This window comes from Ictalurus furcatus, chromosome 13 (assembly GCF_023375685.1).
Source record: "Ictalurus furcatus strain D&B chromosome 13, Billie_1.0, whole genome shotgun sequence".
NCBI lineage: Eukaryota > Metazoa > Chordata > Actinopteri > Siluriformes > Ictaluridae > Ictalurus > Ictalurus furcatus.
The window spans coordinates 12,379,374-12,394,556 of NC_071267.1; the positions used below are offsets into that span (position 1 = coordinate 12,379,374).

At 39.5% G+C, this 15,183-nt stretch overlaps 1 protein-coding gene across 1 annotated transcript in view; it reads right to left on the minus strand.

Annotated features, from left to right (window-relative positions):
- snx29 (sorting nexin 29) overlaps positions 1 to 15,183 on the minus strand; it is a 106,795-nt gene that overhangs the window by 23,814 nt on the left and 67,798 nt on the right. Inside the window, exons 17-18 of the mRNA XM_053640558.1 lie at positions 12,727 to 12,782; positions 11,986 to 12,067 (exon numbers count right to left, since the gene is read on the minus strand). Coding sequence (XP_053496533.1) covers positions 11,986 to 12,067; positions 12,727 to 12,782 — 138 coding nt within the window. The remainder of the gene's footprint in view (positions 1 to 11,985; positions 12,068 to 12,726; positions 12,783 to 15,183) is intronic.

Here is a 15,183-nt window from a genome sequence, read left to right on the forward strand (position 1 = left end):
ACAATATCTCATTATATCCTTATTGAAAGAGGAAGTGTACCTCACCAGGGGACTCAGATAGGGATAAGAGCCATTTTGCAGAGACGCACACACACACACTCTGAAAAAACACATTCTGAATTGATATTTATCATATATATATATATATATATATATATATATATATATATATATATATATATATATATATATATATATATATATACACACACACACACACACACACACATATACACATACAGTCATGGCCAAAAGTTTGCAATCACCAACAATTTCATGCAATTTTTCGTAGTTAATTAGGTTTAGCTCTGTTTGGGCTAGCTATTGGGCTATTTTGTGTCCGTTTGTGCTTCTTTCACCAAATATTGTGTGGTAGTCGTGGCGTCTGTTGTGAAAGTTGTGAAGTTGTGTTTTTTTAAATAATAATTTAAAGTTTTTCGCTGTAACAAAGCTTGCAAGGTGAGTTGGTCTCTTGTGATTTCTTTTTGTTTTACTGATCTTGCAATTTGATATGCTGTTGTAATTTTATGCCGAACGAGCGATAATTGACAAACGTTGACGTGGGTACTGCACATGCACGCTGAATACTGCTTTTAATGACTCTGTGTTATCGCGTTCTTGTTTGCAGATTTGATCATGGTTCGAGGAAAGGAATTGTCGTCAGAGAAGCGTGCGCAAATCTTCATTTTGCACAAACAGCAGATGTCTAGTAGGGAAATTGCCAAAAAACTGAACGTGGCGCAGTCCACTGTTGTCGCCACAGTCAAAAGAGCAATTGAACTATACACACAAATGTATAGTGATCGCATAGTATAGTGAACTTTTGCCCATGACTGTATATATATTATATTATATATGATGTCATGGGTCCACATGCTGCGCAGCTGAAATGGACACGTGCTGGGTTTAAATGGAGCTTGGCAGGACGGATAGCTCTCATAAAAGCTGTCGTTTGACCAATTCATTTCTAGAGGTACCACAATGAGAGGCCTCCTTATCCCCTCACCAGCGAGCCATAGGGACTTCACATATATTCACGCCTTTGCGCACTGGCGTACGAGACACAAACACACGACATGCAGCAGGGCTGGAACTGGACCTGTCAGTGGAGGAAAGAGAAATGACTGGCTGAGCCCTGAAGTACAGAACCTGAAGATCACACCGAGTGCTCGCTACAGCGAGCAGACACTCAATGTCAAGCTTGCAGGGTTTATTCCAACCTGTCTAAGTCACAGGGGGGTTGCAGTTGTGAGCGAGGTAACGGAATAGTACTGTCAAAGACTATTTTTGGTCATGACTAGTTCCTGTCTTAACAGGTGTGCCTCTTGGCCAAGATCCTGGCGGAAATCCTCCTCTAGCTGCCTGGCGTCTGTTTCACACTGATTCTTTTGTGTGCTTAATGGACGTCTGGTCTCAAACTGTGCAGAGAATTGGCACCGGTAGCACGTCTTAAAGAATACACTCACCTGCATGGTGTAATTACAGCGGTTTTACAGCCAGGCTCTTTGTATAAAAGAACAAGTGGCTGCAAAAGAAACGTATAACCTTATAATTTGATACCCAAGCCAAGTTAACATCCTACTCTACAAATCTACAGAGACTCAACATTTGCCAAATTAACCAGAAAATAGAATTCACTCAAAAAGAAAAAAAAAATCCGGGACAGGGAGAGAGAATGACACGCCGAGAGAGCGATGGAAAGTGAGCGATGCGAGAGAAGTGGGAGCAATAAGGAGTGAGGAGGGACTCGTTAATTAGAAATATTCAGCAGCAGCATCTGTCACCTGTGTGCAAAATGGAGTAATTCTCAGGTGATGGAGCGTGTGTGTATGTGTGTGCTCCTAATGGCATTTCATTTCTGTTCAATCAAAAAAAAAAAAAATTCCAGATGTTTGGGTTTAAAACAATCCAGGAGTAAATTCAAGCAGAACTGTGGGATGAGACACTAATAAAATACATCATCATCTAAAATTCTCAAAGGCAATCCAGGCTAAGCAATCAACATTAATCAAAAGGTTGAACATGACAGCCTGACCTTATCTGGCCTCTTTAAAAATATGCAAACAAAACAGCAGTAACAGCAGTTGGCAACAGTGTTCTGATATACAAAAAGCATAACTAGAACTTACAGCAAGTTCCCAAGAGCAATAGGAGAGACGCATACCTGACCTTTCTGTCCAGCGGTTATTGATCTCACATGTTAAACAGACCTGACGTGTAATAAACAACTACTCTTTGTAGTTGGTGTACAACTGATCCGGGCTGTTCGATCAGATGCCAGAACAAACGGCAGAGATAGATTGCTCGTGAGGGGAGTGATGGAGGAAGAGGAAACGTGTAAAGGGACAGGAGGCAGCTACAAGAGCGCACAACAGCTGATGGGCCCGTAATCTCTTGAAGTCCAGGTGAGCTCGGTGAGGACATGCAGCAAGGCGAGGAAGCCGATTAGTGTCTGAGCGTCACTGAGGTGATCATCAGAGGAAGTGATGGCTGCTGACAGCGGCTGAATTTAGAACGAGAAGTAAAAGGATGCGATAAACACAAATTGGTGGCAGTCTTACAGCAGGAAAAAGGCAAGAGAAAAAACAAACGACTGCATGCATGGATCGTTATTACTAGGAGCCCGGCATGGAGCCACTGGTAAGGAGGAAATGTTCTGATTTATTTTGACAGCTCACGCAGAGACAACAATCAAAAGGTAAATGAATGCCATGCACCATTATTTCATATGCACTGCTATTTATTTACTGAACAGAAAGGGATAGGCATTGCCACTAGTTCTATATTAATATTAATTTCACAATAAAAAGCTGGTTATTTAACCAACTGGGGAGTGACAGTTATAAAATTCAGGAGGAGATACAGACCGTGCGTTTGAGTGTGTGTAAAATAGATAGTAAATATATTAATAACTCTAACCCAACTGTACAGAAAGCGTGCAAATATATTTCTTTGAAATATGATCAAAAATCCATCTGCAGTCCAGAGAAAGCTGTCAAAAATGCCCATGTATGTGGTTTATCCAAGAAAATGAGGAGGTTTTCTGCCGATGTACCTCCCATTCTGTAAAGCCACAATATTTTAATGTCTGACAAGACATTGTCAAGAGACAAGAGGAGAGGAGAGGATAGGTGAGACAAGAGGAGAAGAGAGGAGAGACCAGAGAAGAGGAAAGGAAAGGAGAGGAGAGACAAGAGGAGATGATAAAGAGGAAAGGAGAGGAGAAACAAGTGCAGACGATCGAGAGGAGAGAAGAGGAAAGGAGAGACAAGAGGAGAGGAGAGGAAAGGAGAGACAAGAGGAGAGGAGAGGAGAGGAAAGGAAAGGAGAGGAGAGAAGAAGAGAGATGAGACAAGCAGAGATGATCAAGAGGAGAGGAGAGGACGCGAGACCAGAGAAGAGGAGAGAATAGACGAGAAAAGAAAAGAAAAGTGTAAGTGAATTGCTGCCTCTTCTCCTCAGCCTCTCCACTTGTCAGTGAGGTTTTAGTGCCAGTGAGCTGCCGCTCTCTCATCCATATGAATGAGCAGTGTGTGTGTCTGCCGCTCAGCCACCATAATGAGGATGAACAGGAGATCATCCCAGCTTTGTAATGAGAGCCAGTTTAAAAGGTTAAACGTTCGCAGTCTCTCTCACACTCTCTCTCTCTTTCAGAGTTAACAAACTACAGAGCATAACTTTTCATTTGTCACCATTTCATGTCTGCACAGTAAAAGAGCCAAGAGGCTCTGATTTGTATTCAAATACACGGAATCTTTCAGCAAAAACATTACATGCTTAAGCAGCTGAAAATATGAACATTTTTAACAAAAGCATGTGCTGCCATTATTGGCACCCCAACAAATGAAGTGAACAAAATGTAGCTGAAGCATCCTCCCGTTTATATTTTACTTTAAGTTCAGAAACTCTTACGTGGTCATCCGTGACTTCCAGTTTCACTGGTGAATAAACACGAGGAGACACAGAGGTCAAATTTATGTAGTCATTCATCGTCATGGGGAATATTAGAGAATACACAAATGAAATGAGACAAAAGTGTGAAGACCTTAATAAATCAGGCAATAGTTATAAAAAAAAGTTACATATATGATAATGCCATATTCACTATTAGGGTAATACTCAAGAAAAGCGAAGCTGTTGTGCATCAGCCTGGAAGATGATGACCCCAAGGATCTCGGTTGGAGATTTGCAGAAACGGTGGCATTTTGGAGTCATAAAATCTCCAAATCTACAGTTAGACACCACATCCATGTCAACAAAGTAATGGCAAGGTGTGCCAGAAGAAAAGCCATAAATGTATGTACTTTAGCTGGAAGCGGGTTCTATGGTCAGATGAGACTGGACAGAGCTTATAGTGAATGGGTTTGGCATGATCGTTATACAGAAAGTAACCCAATCTCCATGGGTAAGTATGGTGGCGGATCTGTGATGATGTGGGAAGGTATTGGGGACTGTCCACCAAAGGTCCCGAGAACCTTGTAAGCATACATGGCATCATGGACTCCATGGAGTACCAAACGTCTTAAATGAAAATATGTCTGCCTCTGACAAGAAGCTACAACTGAGTCGTGGTTAGATCTTCCAACAGCATCTTCCAACAATGATCCAAAATATCTAAATCTACACGAAAATGGCTCAATGACCACAATCATGTCCATTGATCTAAATCCCATTGTACACTTTTGAGCAGAGCTAAAAGCGAGAGTCTACAAGAGAGGATCGAGGAACCTGCAGGATGTGGAGAGATTGTGTATTGAGGAGTGCTCTCAGATTCCTCACTGTGTAGTCTCCAGTCTCATCAAGCTTTATATTAGATGACTTAGTGTTATGTTGATTAAAAAGACGTTGCACAAAGTATGCATGGGTGTATTCATTTTTGATAAGGGTCTTTTATTTTGTTAGAATAAGTTTACCTCGATTAAAGCTTTTTTTCGTTAAAGAAAATTCTCATATTTTCAGTATGATATTAAGCTAATTAACCACATTGTGTCATAACCTTTGTTTAATCCATTTTTTACAAAGGGAGCAAATAATTCTGGAGATAACTATATACACGAACTCTCTCTCACACACACACACACACACACACACAAACATACAACTGTGCAAAGGTCTCATAGGAGTCCTGCAAGATACTACTACGTCTAGTTCTCCTAAAAGGTACATTTAAATAAATTGAAGATTCATGCAAAGAGAATATAATGATTATGAGTAATGAGTATCAAAACACTTACTTTTTCGAGCAGTAAGCAGTAAAAGAACAAATTAAAAAAAATACAACAAATAATAATGTGTGTTTAAAAAACTGCATAAGTTCTTTTAGGTATATTGGTGCAGGTTTCTAATGAAATGGGCTGGAAGGTTGTTCCAGGTTTCTTGGAGAACTTGCTACACTTCTGTCTCTGCAGGTAAAATCCTAGACAGCAGCGATCTTTTTTTGTGAGGAGCGTGATCCATTACTTAATATGGTCTGCTGCTTAACAAAATGCAAATATCTCACACTAACACTGAATTATTTGAATAATAACATACATAATGTCTGGAAATCAAATTGTTTTCATTTCATACTGACACATGAATACAGTAGACATGAAACAGACATAAGAACAAATGTATATAAAAAGTGCTGTTTGCCTTTTGACTTAGGTGATACAATATTATTGTTTACTCAGGTTAGATTTTCTTTTAATTTCTGAAAGAATTTAGTCTGAGATATACACACAAAAAAAAAGAATACTAAAGAAGAAACCAATATGGGGCAAATACTTTTTCACAACACTGTGTGTGTTTGTGAAGTATAGTATAAGTGTAATATATTTCACGGTATAAATGAAAGTATCAAATTCATTCATTCATACATACATTTTATATATATATATATATATATATAGAGATAGATAGATAGATATACATACACACACACACACACACACACACACACACACACACACACACACACACACACACCCCTACCCCTTATCGTTAAACACATCAATAAATCAATCAATGTCCAGGTTGAATCCATACGACAGGAGCGCAGGTGTGGACAAATCATAAATTCATTAGCTAGCTAGTTTAAATGTGTGTTGGGTTAGCATTAGTGTTCTATGACAGCTTTTGTGTTGCACTGTACTGTATTCTGCTCAGATTTATCACTGTTTCCACATGCTGGTTTTGGAAATGGTGTCTAGCATCTGTTCAAGCTAATTAATATGCCTAGTAAATCTAGCTCCAACAGCCAGACCACGTACTCGCTTTGGATGCGCAGTGCAGCAGGTGGTGGGATTCGGAGAGGAAAAAAACCACACGCACCAGAACACGGGAGTGCTTTGCACCACCAAAGAATATCATAAAGAATGCAGTGTAATGTAAATGTAGTATACATTAAAATACATAATTGGACCTTCAGGAGCACTCCTTTACTCTTGTAAAGCTTTAAAAGGTACTCTATAGATACACCTTTCCAGGTACAAGAAGAAGACGTAGAAGAAACCTTTACTTGTCACATATACATAACAGCACAGTGACATTCTTTTTTCGCATGTCCCAGCTTGTTAGGAAGCTGGGGTCAGAGTGTAGGGTCAGTCATGATACGGTGCCCCTGGAACAGAGTGGGTTAAGGGCTTTACTCAAGAGCCCAACAGTGGCTGCTTTACGGTGCCAGGGCTTGAACCCCCGACCTTCTGATCAATAACCCACTGAGCTCAACCACTGCCCTAGATACGCACTAAAAATGCACACTAAAGACCCCAGTGACAATGAAAGCTACAGTTTGTTAATAGTCAACAGATAGTAGAGTGTTTTTCTTTCTCTGGTCGTTGGACGAGTGAAAAATGAATAAAAGGTCTTTGACCACTATATCAACAGCTTTCTGAACCTGCTTGTCTGCCAAGCAACTGTGAATGAAAATCTGATAGCTGGGATATGTAATATGCTTCTCCCGAGTGCCCAAGCTGATGATAACTACAGCCTTAGATCGATTTAAAATTTACCTCTAGCATTGTCTGTACGAGACTTCAATCTGAACACCAGGCACTGTGCAAGAGCTAGCAGGCAAATTTTCAAATGTTCATGCCTCGTGATTAGTAATAACCCAGAAATGATTTGACTCTATTAATAATCAACATCATCATTATACTTAGCATCATGACACTCATTATTATCATAATCGGTGGTGACATGATCTCGAGCATCATTACACCGTAATCTGAATAATATCTGCAAAAATACATACATATGCATACTTAAGCTTTGAATCACATTTACACAAAGTTGTAAATGCAGATTCTGGTTCTGTTTTCATGTGCTAAACAGAATAAGTCAGTCCTGAAATGTTTTCGCTGACAAGTGAATAGAAGTAGCTGATATTAAAGGCATTTCTTCATCCTCCACTGTTCACACTGGGAATGAAGAGGACATGAATCATGCAGATAGCCACAGTTTCACAGTGCAGATCAACTGAAACATATGTATAAGTAATTTATTTTGTAACATCATTGGTGTTCCGAATCAATTGAGTGTCATAATAAATCAGGTAAAAACACTAAAAGCCCCTCTGCAATCCACAAGTTGTTATTGCCCGACTATTGCCTCGCAACACATTATTTGATTACTCCCGTTTGACTGGGAGAGCACAAGTAGCTCTGAAGATGAAGAGAAGCACTGCCCATTTTGCATTGCTGGTCAGAGAGGGACAGTAAAAAAAAAAATAAATAAAACATGTACTCAGAAGGAGGTAGGATAATATGGTGTAATATAGTTAACAACACTCCACCTATTAACAACCTTTTGCTGCACATCACAGCTATATTCCTCAGTCTTACCTATTGTTATGAATGACTAAGGGAATTTGGCCTATGTGTTACCTCATATTTATACCCCTGTGAAACAGGAACTCATGGTTGAACAATTTCCTGTTCCTAGTCACCCAGGTGTACTAAAAAATATAAAATATCAATGGGAACATACCGCAAATATATTTTTCTCATATGAATTCATGGGGTGCCAATAATTGTTGTACACCTATATTTAAAGATTCTTTTTGATAAACCCGTGTTGGTGTTGTGTTTGCAATTGTTTGATATCCATGACAGCAGAGTTTTTTTGTGAATTTATTTTGAACAAAAAGATCAAAAGTTTCAACAATAAAGACAATTTTTCACAGCCTTCATTGCTCATATTTACCAAGGGTGCCAATATTAGTGGAGGGCACTGTATTGTAGCTAGCTAGCTAGTTCATTGCAATTTAACCATAACTTTTAATACAAGTTAGCAAAAAATATGTGTTATGTGTTGTGTTAGGGAAATTTTATTTTAATAGTTCCCATTATCAACAACAACAACAACAACAAGGTTGTTCACACTGGAAGTCGCCATGCGCCGTCTTCTGTTGACAGATGGGCCAAATCTGTTTTAGATTGCTCTGTTGTTGGGTATCTAAACGTTCTGAGGTGACGTGAAGCTTAGACGGAATCGATGAATCCAGTGTGAACATCCTCAAATCGACGCCTGGTGCCACCCCCCCCCCCACCCCACCCCGCAGGCTTCCATTCTATTTAATTAGTTTCCACCTTTTTTCCACTTGTACTGTCATAAGTGCACATCTTTAATGGATATGTCCTTATATAAGACTCAAGGTGAATGTAGCAGCAGGGTAGAGCAATAAGAAGAGGGAGAGGACTAACAGTTGATCAGGTAAAGATGATGTTATTCACGAATAAAATACTGAGGAAAACGATATAGAAAAGACAAGTTTTTTTTTATTTGTATAGTGATTTTCACAACATTTCAGAAGCAGCTGGAGCACAGAGGGTTAAGGGCCTTTGCTCAAGAGCCCTATAGTGGCAGCCTGGCGACCTTCTGAGCAGTAACCCATTTAGCATTAAAAATGCACACTAAAGACCCCAGCGACAAGGAAAGCTACAGTTTAGTATGATTTGCTCTGAGAATGTGTGAACCAGTAGGAGCAAAAGTCAATAGAGAGTAGAGGTTTTTTCTTTCTCTGCATGATGGACGAGTGAAAAAAAAAGCCTATGACCACTATATCAACAGCTTTCTAAACCAAGTCATTTTTATTTGTATAATGATTTTCACAAGGTTTTCAAAAGCAGCTTTACGTAAAGTTAGGCTATGCTTTACTGTGTTAAAAATGTTTTAAAGCCTCCAGTGAACAGCTTTATAGTAAGTCAACTTCATGTTAAAAACGTCAATAGAGACGACTGTTTGTCGTTTTTTTTCTGGCTTATCAGATATAACGAAGCTGAATTTTTCTGTTCTAAAATTACATTTAAAAAATACCCCCTGACATCTTCAAACTAAATCTACACCCATATAAATGCAGAGTATGCATGCATGCAAGCGCTCTCTCTCTCCCCTCTCCCCCCAAGTCGACACACACATTAATAATGTCACACATTTTTGCAGCCTAGCTACACTAATCATAAGAAATGGCAACTATTTGGAATTCAAATAAACATGCTGAGACGGGGTGGGGGGGGGAGCAAGAATTATGAAATCCCATTAACCTAATAAAAAAGTAAAAACTTTGCTGAGTTGCGAGAGATTGGCCTCAGCTGGCTCACAACTACAAGGGAATAACTCGCTTGAAGACTGTGAATTTCGAAACCGCCACTGCGGTCTGCCCTGAATTGCTTCCTATACACTACAGAGACAGAGCTAAAACCGACCATGGCTCAGGCACCGCAGCGGCTTCATACAATATGTATCACCTAATTATAAAAGTCCTTCATGGCTGAGTCAGGTGTGTTTGAACAGGGAAAACCCCCTGTTGTATTCAGTACTCCTTCCATTACCAGGCAATCAGGATTCTCTGTGAGCGTAAAGATAGTGGTGGTACGAGACTATGTTTACTGATCAGGCATTTAAATGAATGATGGAAGCGTTTGGGTTGGGTTGAGTCAGGTGGCCCTAAACAGCATAGCCATTTGTAATAGCTTTGGCATCTGGTCAGCTTTGTTAGAATCCCTTAATAAATCTCTGCCTCTTTGCTGAGGGAATACATGCAGAGAGAACGTTTTACAAAAGCAGACTGACACTAACAGCAAAAATGAGGCCTTTGCGCCAGCTTCACATTTTGTATCTCTGCTGGCAATCATACACAAGACAAACCTGGTTAAGGAGGTCATGAAAATCAGCCTCTGTGGCAGAGGATTAACCCGAGAATTCCTTTGACAGAGTCATTACACCCTCTTTTTTAATAACCCTTTCCCACTGAAATTCCATAAGCCTGAGCAAGTGCTTTTGCAGCAGATGTTATATTTTTTCATTATGTGACAATAAAGGGAGGGTGAGGAATTCCTCACAGCAAAACAAAGCAGCTGCAATATAACTGACAATCAGTTACACTCTTTCTATAGGCACCCAAAGTCATTTGGATCTTATTTTCTCGCACATCATTTCAAGACTGGAAATTCTCCTCCTGTGGGAGATGCTCTACTTCTACATGAATTCACTAAAACTTTTTGTTCAGCCGTGCCTACACAGCCGGAGCTGCCTGGCCAGCCATGGAGACTTCCAGCGTCCCCAAAGACAACCTTCCGCTTTAGCCGTCACAAGGGTAACTCTCTTTCCTCAAAAGAACCAGTTAGATCTAAACTCAAGTTAAAAGAGGTGCTTGACTGCTCAGATCAATGCTCATGCTGATCAAAAGGACGGCACTGAAAAGGCAAATACAGGTGTGTCTCAAAAAATTAGAATATCGTGGAAAAGTACATTTTTCTTCCGTAATTTAATTCAAAAAGTGGAACTTTCATATAGTCTACATTCATTACACAAAGTGAAATATTTTTTTTTAAACCTTTTTTTTTGTTTATTTTAATCTGGATGATTATGACTTACAGCTCATGGAAATCAAAAATCCAGTATTTATTTTAAAAATAAATCATTTTGGTATTTAATATACTTTAAAATCGAAAAAATAATTGATAGATTAATCAAATATGAAAAAAAAAAACGTTAGTTGCAGTCCTACTGTAGCTCACTGGGGATGAACTAAGAAGACCCTAAATCCATTCAACTTTACGCTGTGTTGGACTACAGAGGAAGTGCCAAAGATAGGGTTTTACAGCTTATGATATTCATTTGCAGCACTCCTGCAGTATATGTTCATTCATTTCATACTTCAGTAACCGCTATCCCGGGAACATAGCAGAGAGGTGGGAACTCCAGTCCAGGATGGAACTCCAGTCCATTACAACACACTAGGTACACACACATTCACACACACATTCACACCTAAGGACAATTTAGCGCAGCCAATCCATCATGTTTCCAGGATGCTTTTAGGAGGTGGGAGGAAAATGGTAACCCTTGGAAACTGAAGCTGAGAGGTGCCAGTGCTATCCACTGCACCACCTTGCAAAACATTTTTTAAAGGCTTAATGACTGCTTCAGCTCTGTTTAGAAATGAGGGATAATCTGAAACGTCATCAGGGTGATACCTCAAGACAGTTAGCAACAACTGACCTGGCTGCTATACTGATTACAACATCTAATTTAGGGGAATAAAGTAACCTCAGCAGTTAATCTATGCTAAAGAACCGCTTTGCTTGAATAATGCCTAATTATCTAAATGATCTGTAATGAGGTTTCAGCACTGTCCTAAAGTACATGCAAGCTAAAGAATGCAAGCATATTCCAGAGGAGACACGGCTACAAATTCCTAACTCTAATACATGATAATTCTTGAAGGACACATTTGTATTAGTCTGCTCATTGCTCCATTAGGCAGGACAGAGCTCAGTCACATGAGCAGCCAAGCTTAAAGAGCGCAGCAGTATACAGGGCTCAGGAAGCACAAGGTATGACATGCCTGACAAACCAGGTCAACAAGACATCCTGAGTGAGGACAGCTGTTAGTGTATGGAAGAAAATGTTTCCTGCACTGCCCAGACATGGTTATTAATGAGATATGCCTCAACTATATGCAAAGGTGCGACTAGACGGACATGGGAAATGACACGTTACCTGGTAGACGTGATAGGCATTGGCAGCCCGGCCTTGCAGAAACACAGAGGGGATCCACACATTGACAAGCGCACGGTGAGCTCTAAGGGAAAGCGTAGAATACAGGATTCAGGCCACTAATCTATTGCATAGATGTCACAGAGAAGGCATGATAAATATTATTCATTTGAATGGTGTTATCGACTGTGTATGAACCAAAAAGAAAAGAACTTTATTTTACTCTGCATTCTGTACTGCACTATGTACGAGTGTCTCTGAGAACTTGCAGAACAAAAGAGCAATTTAACACAGCTGATGCATACAGCCAGAGATATTCCACCATCAGCTCCAGAGACTTGCATCGCGGGCGGTATGGATTAAGTGCCAATGCCATATCCAGAGTTCTCAATAGTTAGTACAAGATGTACAGTAAGTGCTATAAGCATGATTCTCAGCATGCTCCAAGTGTCCATGTGCAATTTTCTTCTTTTCACTGGAATCAATGAACGACCGGCAGAGATCTAGCAACACCCTTATGTTTCAAAGGTCACAGCATGGTAGAAATGGTACATTTCAGAAAGCAGAGACATTGAACCACTCTATTCATAGAGCTTCAGCTTCAGCTCAGTACGACACAGGCACCCTACTGGTTATAGTGATTATCCAAATATATCTAAATATATATCAATATATACACACACAGCATTGTATACCACCACCTCATCACAAGTCCGGACACGATCTAGAGCAGGGTGCACTTACGTCTCAAAGTCGGACAGACTGGGATCATCAGAGGTTTGACTCAGGTCTCCAGGCACCTATATGAGCAGAAAGTAAAGACACACACACATAGACACACACACACACACATATTATATACATATGCATATATATATATACACACACACATATATTATATACATATGCATATATACACACACACACACAATATATTATATATATATATATATCTATCTATATATATATATATCTATATATATATATATATATATATATATATATGTATATGTATGTATGAGTTTCTGTGGCACAAAATTAGGGTTTTAACCAGAAGAACGTTTTTTCTGAAGGTCTTTGGAATGCATCAAATGTTAATGCAGGAAACACAGACTTTTGGAAAAAGAATGACACCATTTAATTGTTCACCTTTTTAAATATATGAGTGCAAATGCATGGAGGATTTAAATGTATTAAAACACTAGTAAAATTAGAAAAACACTAAATAACAAATATTTAGATATAAAAATGAAAAGCTCAAAAAGAAATACATTTACTAAATAACTCACTGTCTATGAGCATTAGTGCCGTAATCCTATTTGTGAGTGTGTGAGTGTGTATTTTCTTTTTTCCTCCCTTAGTGGATCAGTTGTAATGTTAGCATTTATCCGGGTCATGTACTCCTGAATATTGGCTGTGTAGATGCAGCAGAGACGAGATGTAAAACATGGGCACAAACATCAGAGTGAGGCAAGGTCAGTTTAGTATGCAAGATGCATCTACAGCATATGCCATTTGGATGCTCAGGGTGAAATATGGCCATTCTGCCTCCTCTAAATCTACACCATAACAGCCTATAGACAACAACAAAGTCAATATCCCACAACACACAGCAGCTGGAACATTGTCATGCTAGTGTGTTCGGACCCATTACACTCATTAAGCAACATGTGAGCCCTGCGAGGTTTCCCAAACACGGTGTGATACACATCACTGTACAATCAATTCAAAAACCTGCTTCTAAACACTTCATATCAAACCCACAATTATACACAGCTGTTAACCAGCTAAACCCCATTTCAGCTCCAAAAACCAGCAGTGTGCACTGCCTTTTTCTGTTTTATGTCAACACACTAGGGAAGTCACGAGAACCGATACTTTGTTACCAAGTCGGTACCAACATTCTTAAAATGCGACGGTACTTGTTTTTCTGCAAGTAGCCTGGGTATCATGGGTAACAAAAGTACCGAGGTTGCCATTCTTCCGGAATTGAAGGTGGCAGCAAATACGCGTAAGTGCAGAAAAGTCAGTCCAGAAAAGAAGAAGAACGCCTACAAGCACACGGGAAAAACTACAGAAGATGGCAACAAGTTTAGCTCCACCCCGACTCGTTGACGGGAAAGGTGGTAAGAGCCAAATATGGAAATACTTCGCATTCGAGGCGGATGACAATGAACATATAATTGATGCTGTGAAGCCGGTGTGTAACCGATGCTATCGTTCATTTCAAACAAAGTGAGGACACACCTGGAATTTGGTGAAGCACCTGAAAGACGGTCCCTGTATCATGTTTGTTTGAGGCAGCTGGCATTGTGGCCGTGAAACCAGCTAACGTTATGCTTAATATAATGTTTGCGATAGCCAGTTATTTCTTAACAACGCTAACGCATTGCAATGTTACAAACCATTCAGCCCGTGTCCTGTCAGCTAAATGTAGCCTAATGTCACTAATAATTATTCACATGTTCATGCTTTTAATAAATCTTTTTGGCCTGCCACCATATCAGTGAATTTAAACTAATGCTTGCATTCAGAGTATAAGGTGTGTGTGTGTGTGTGTGTGTGTGTGTGTGTAAAAACACACACGTTTAAGGAGTGCACCTTAGCACTTGTAGCCTCCAGTGTTTTATTAGTTATTGTCAGACAGTGTTTGATAACTAAAATCTCTGTCCCTCTCTCTGTCCCTCGCTCTCTCTGTCTCTCTCTCTCTCTCTCTATCAGTATCAGCCAGAGATGTCCTCCAGTAGAGTTTTTAATTTTATTTTTATACCACACCATGGTATCGAGTACTTTTGGTGGTATCGGTACCGACTACTAGATTTTTGGTATCGTGACATCCCTACAACACACACACACACACACATATCTTCTGGACAAACAACATGCTCAGCAAACTTTTTATGCAAAGCTATATTTTAATGAAATATGACATAAAAATTAACAAAAATTTTCACATTGCTATCATATTTTTTTTACCAATGAAATACGAAGATGATATCATTATGACTATTATTTGTGACGCATTAACACCTTTTAAAGTGTTTAAAAACGTCAGCAGAGTGAAGGGAAAAACAGAAGAAACGGCCTAACATTAATAAAGAACAGGCGAAATGTCTGGAAATTGGAGCAATTTAGAAACGAAGGAACTGTTGTCGATTAACGGTGAACGATGTTCTTTGTCCGATGAATGCCCCGTTACAT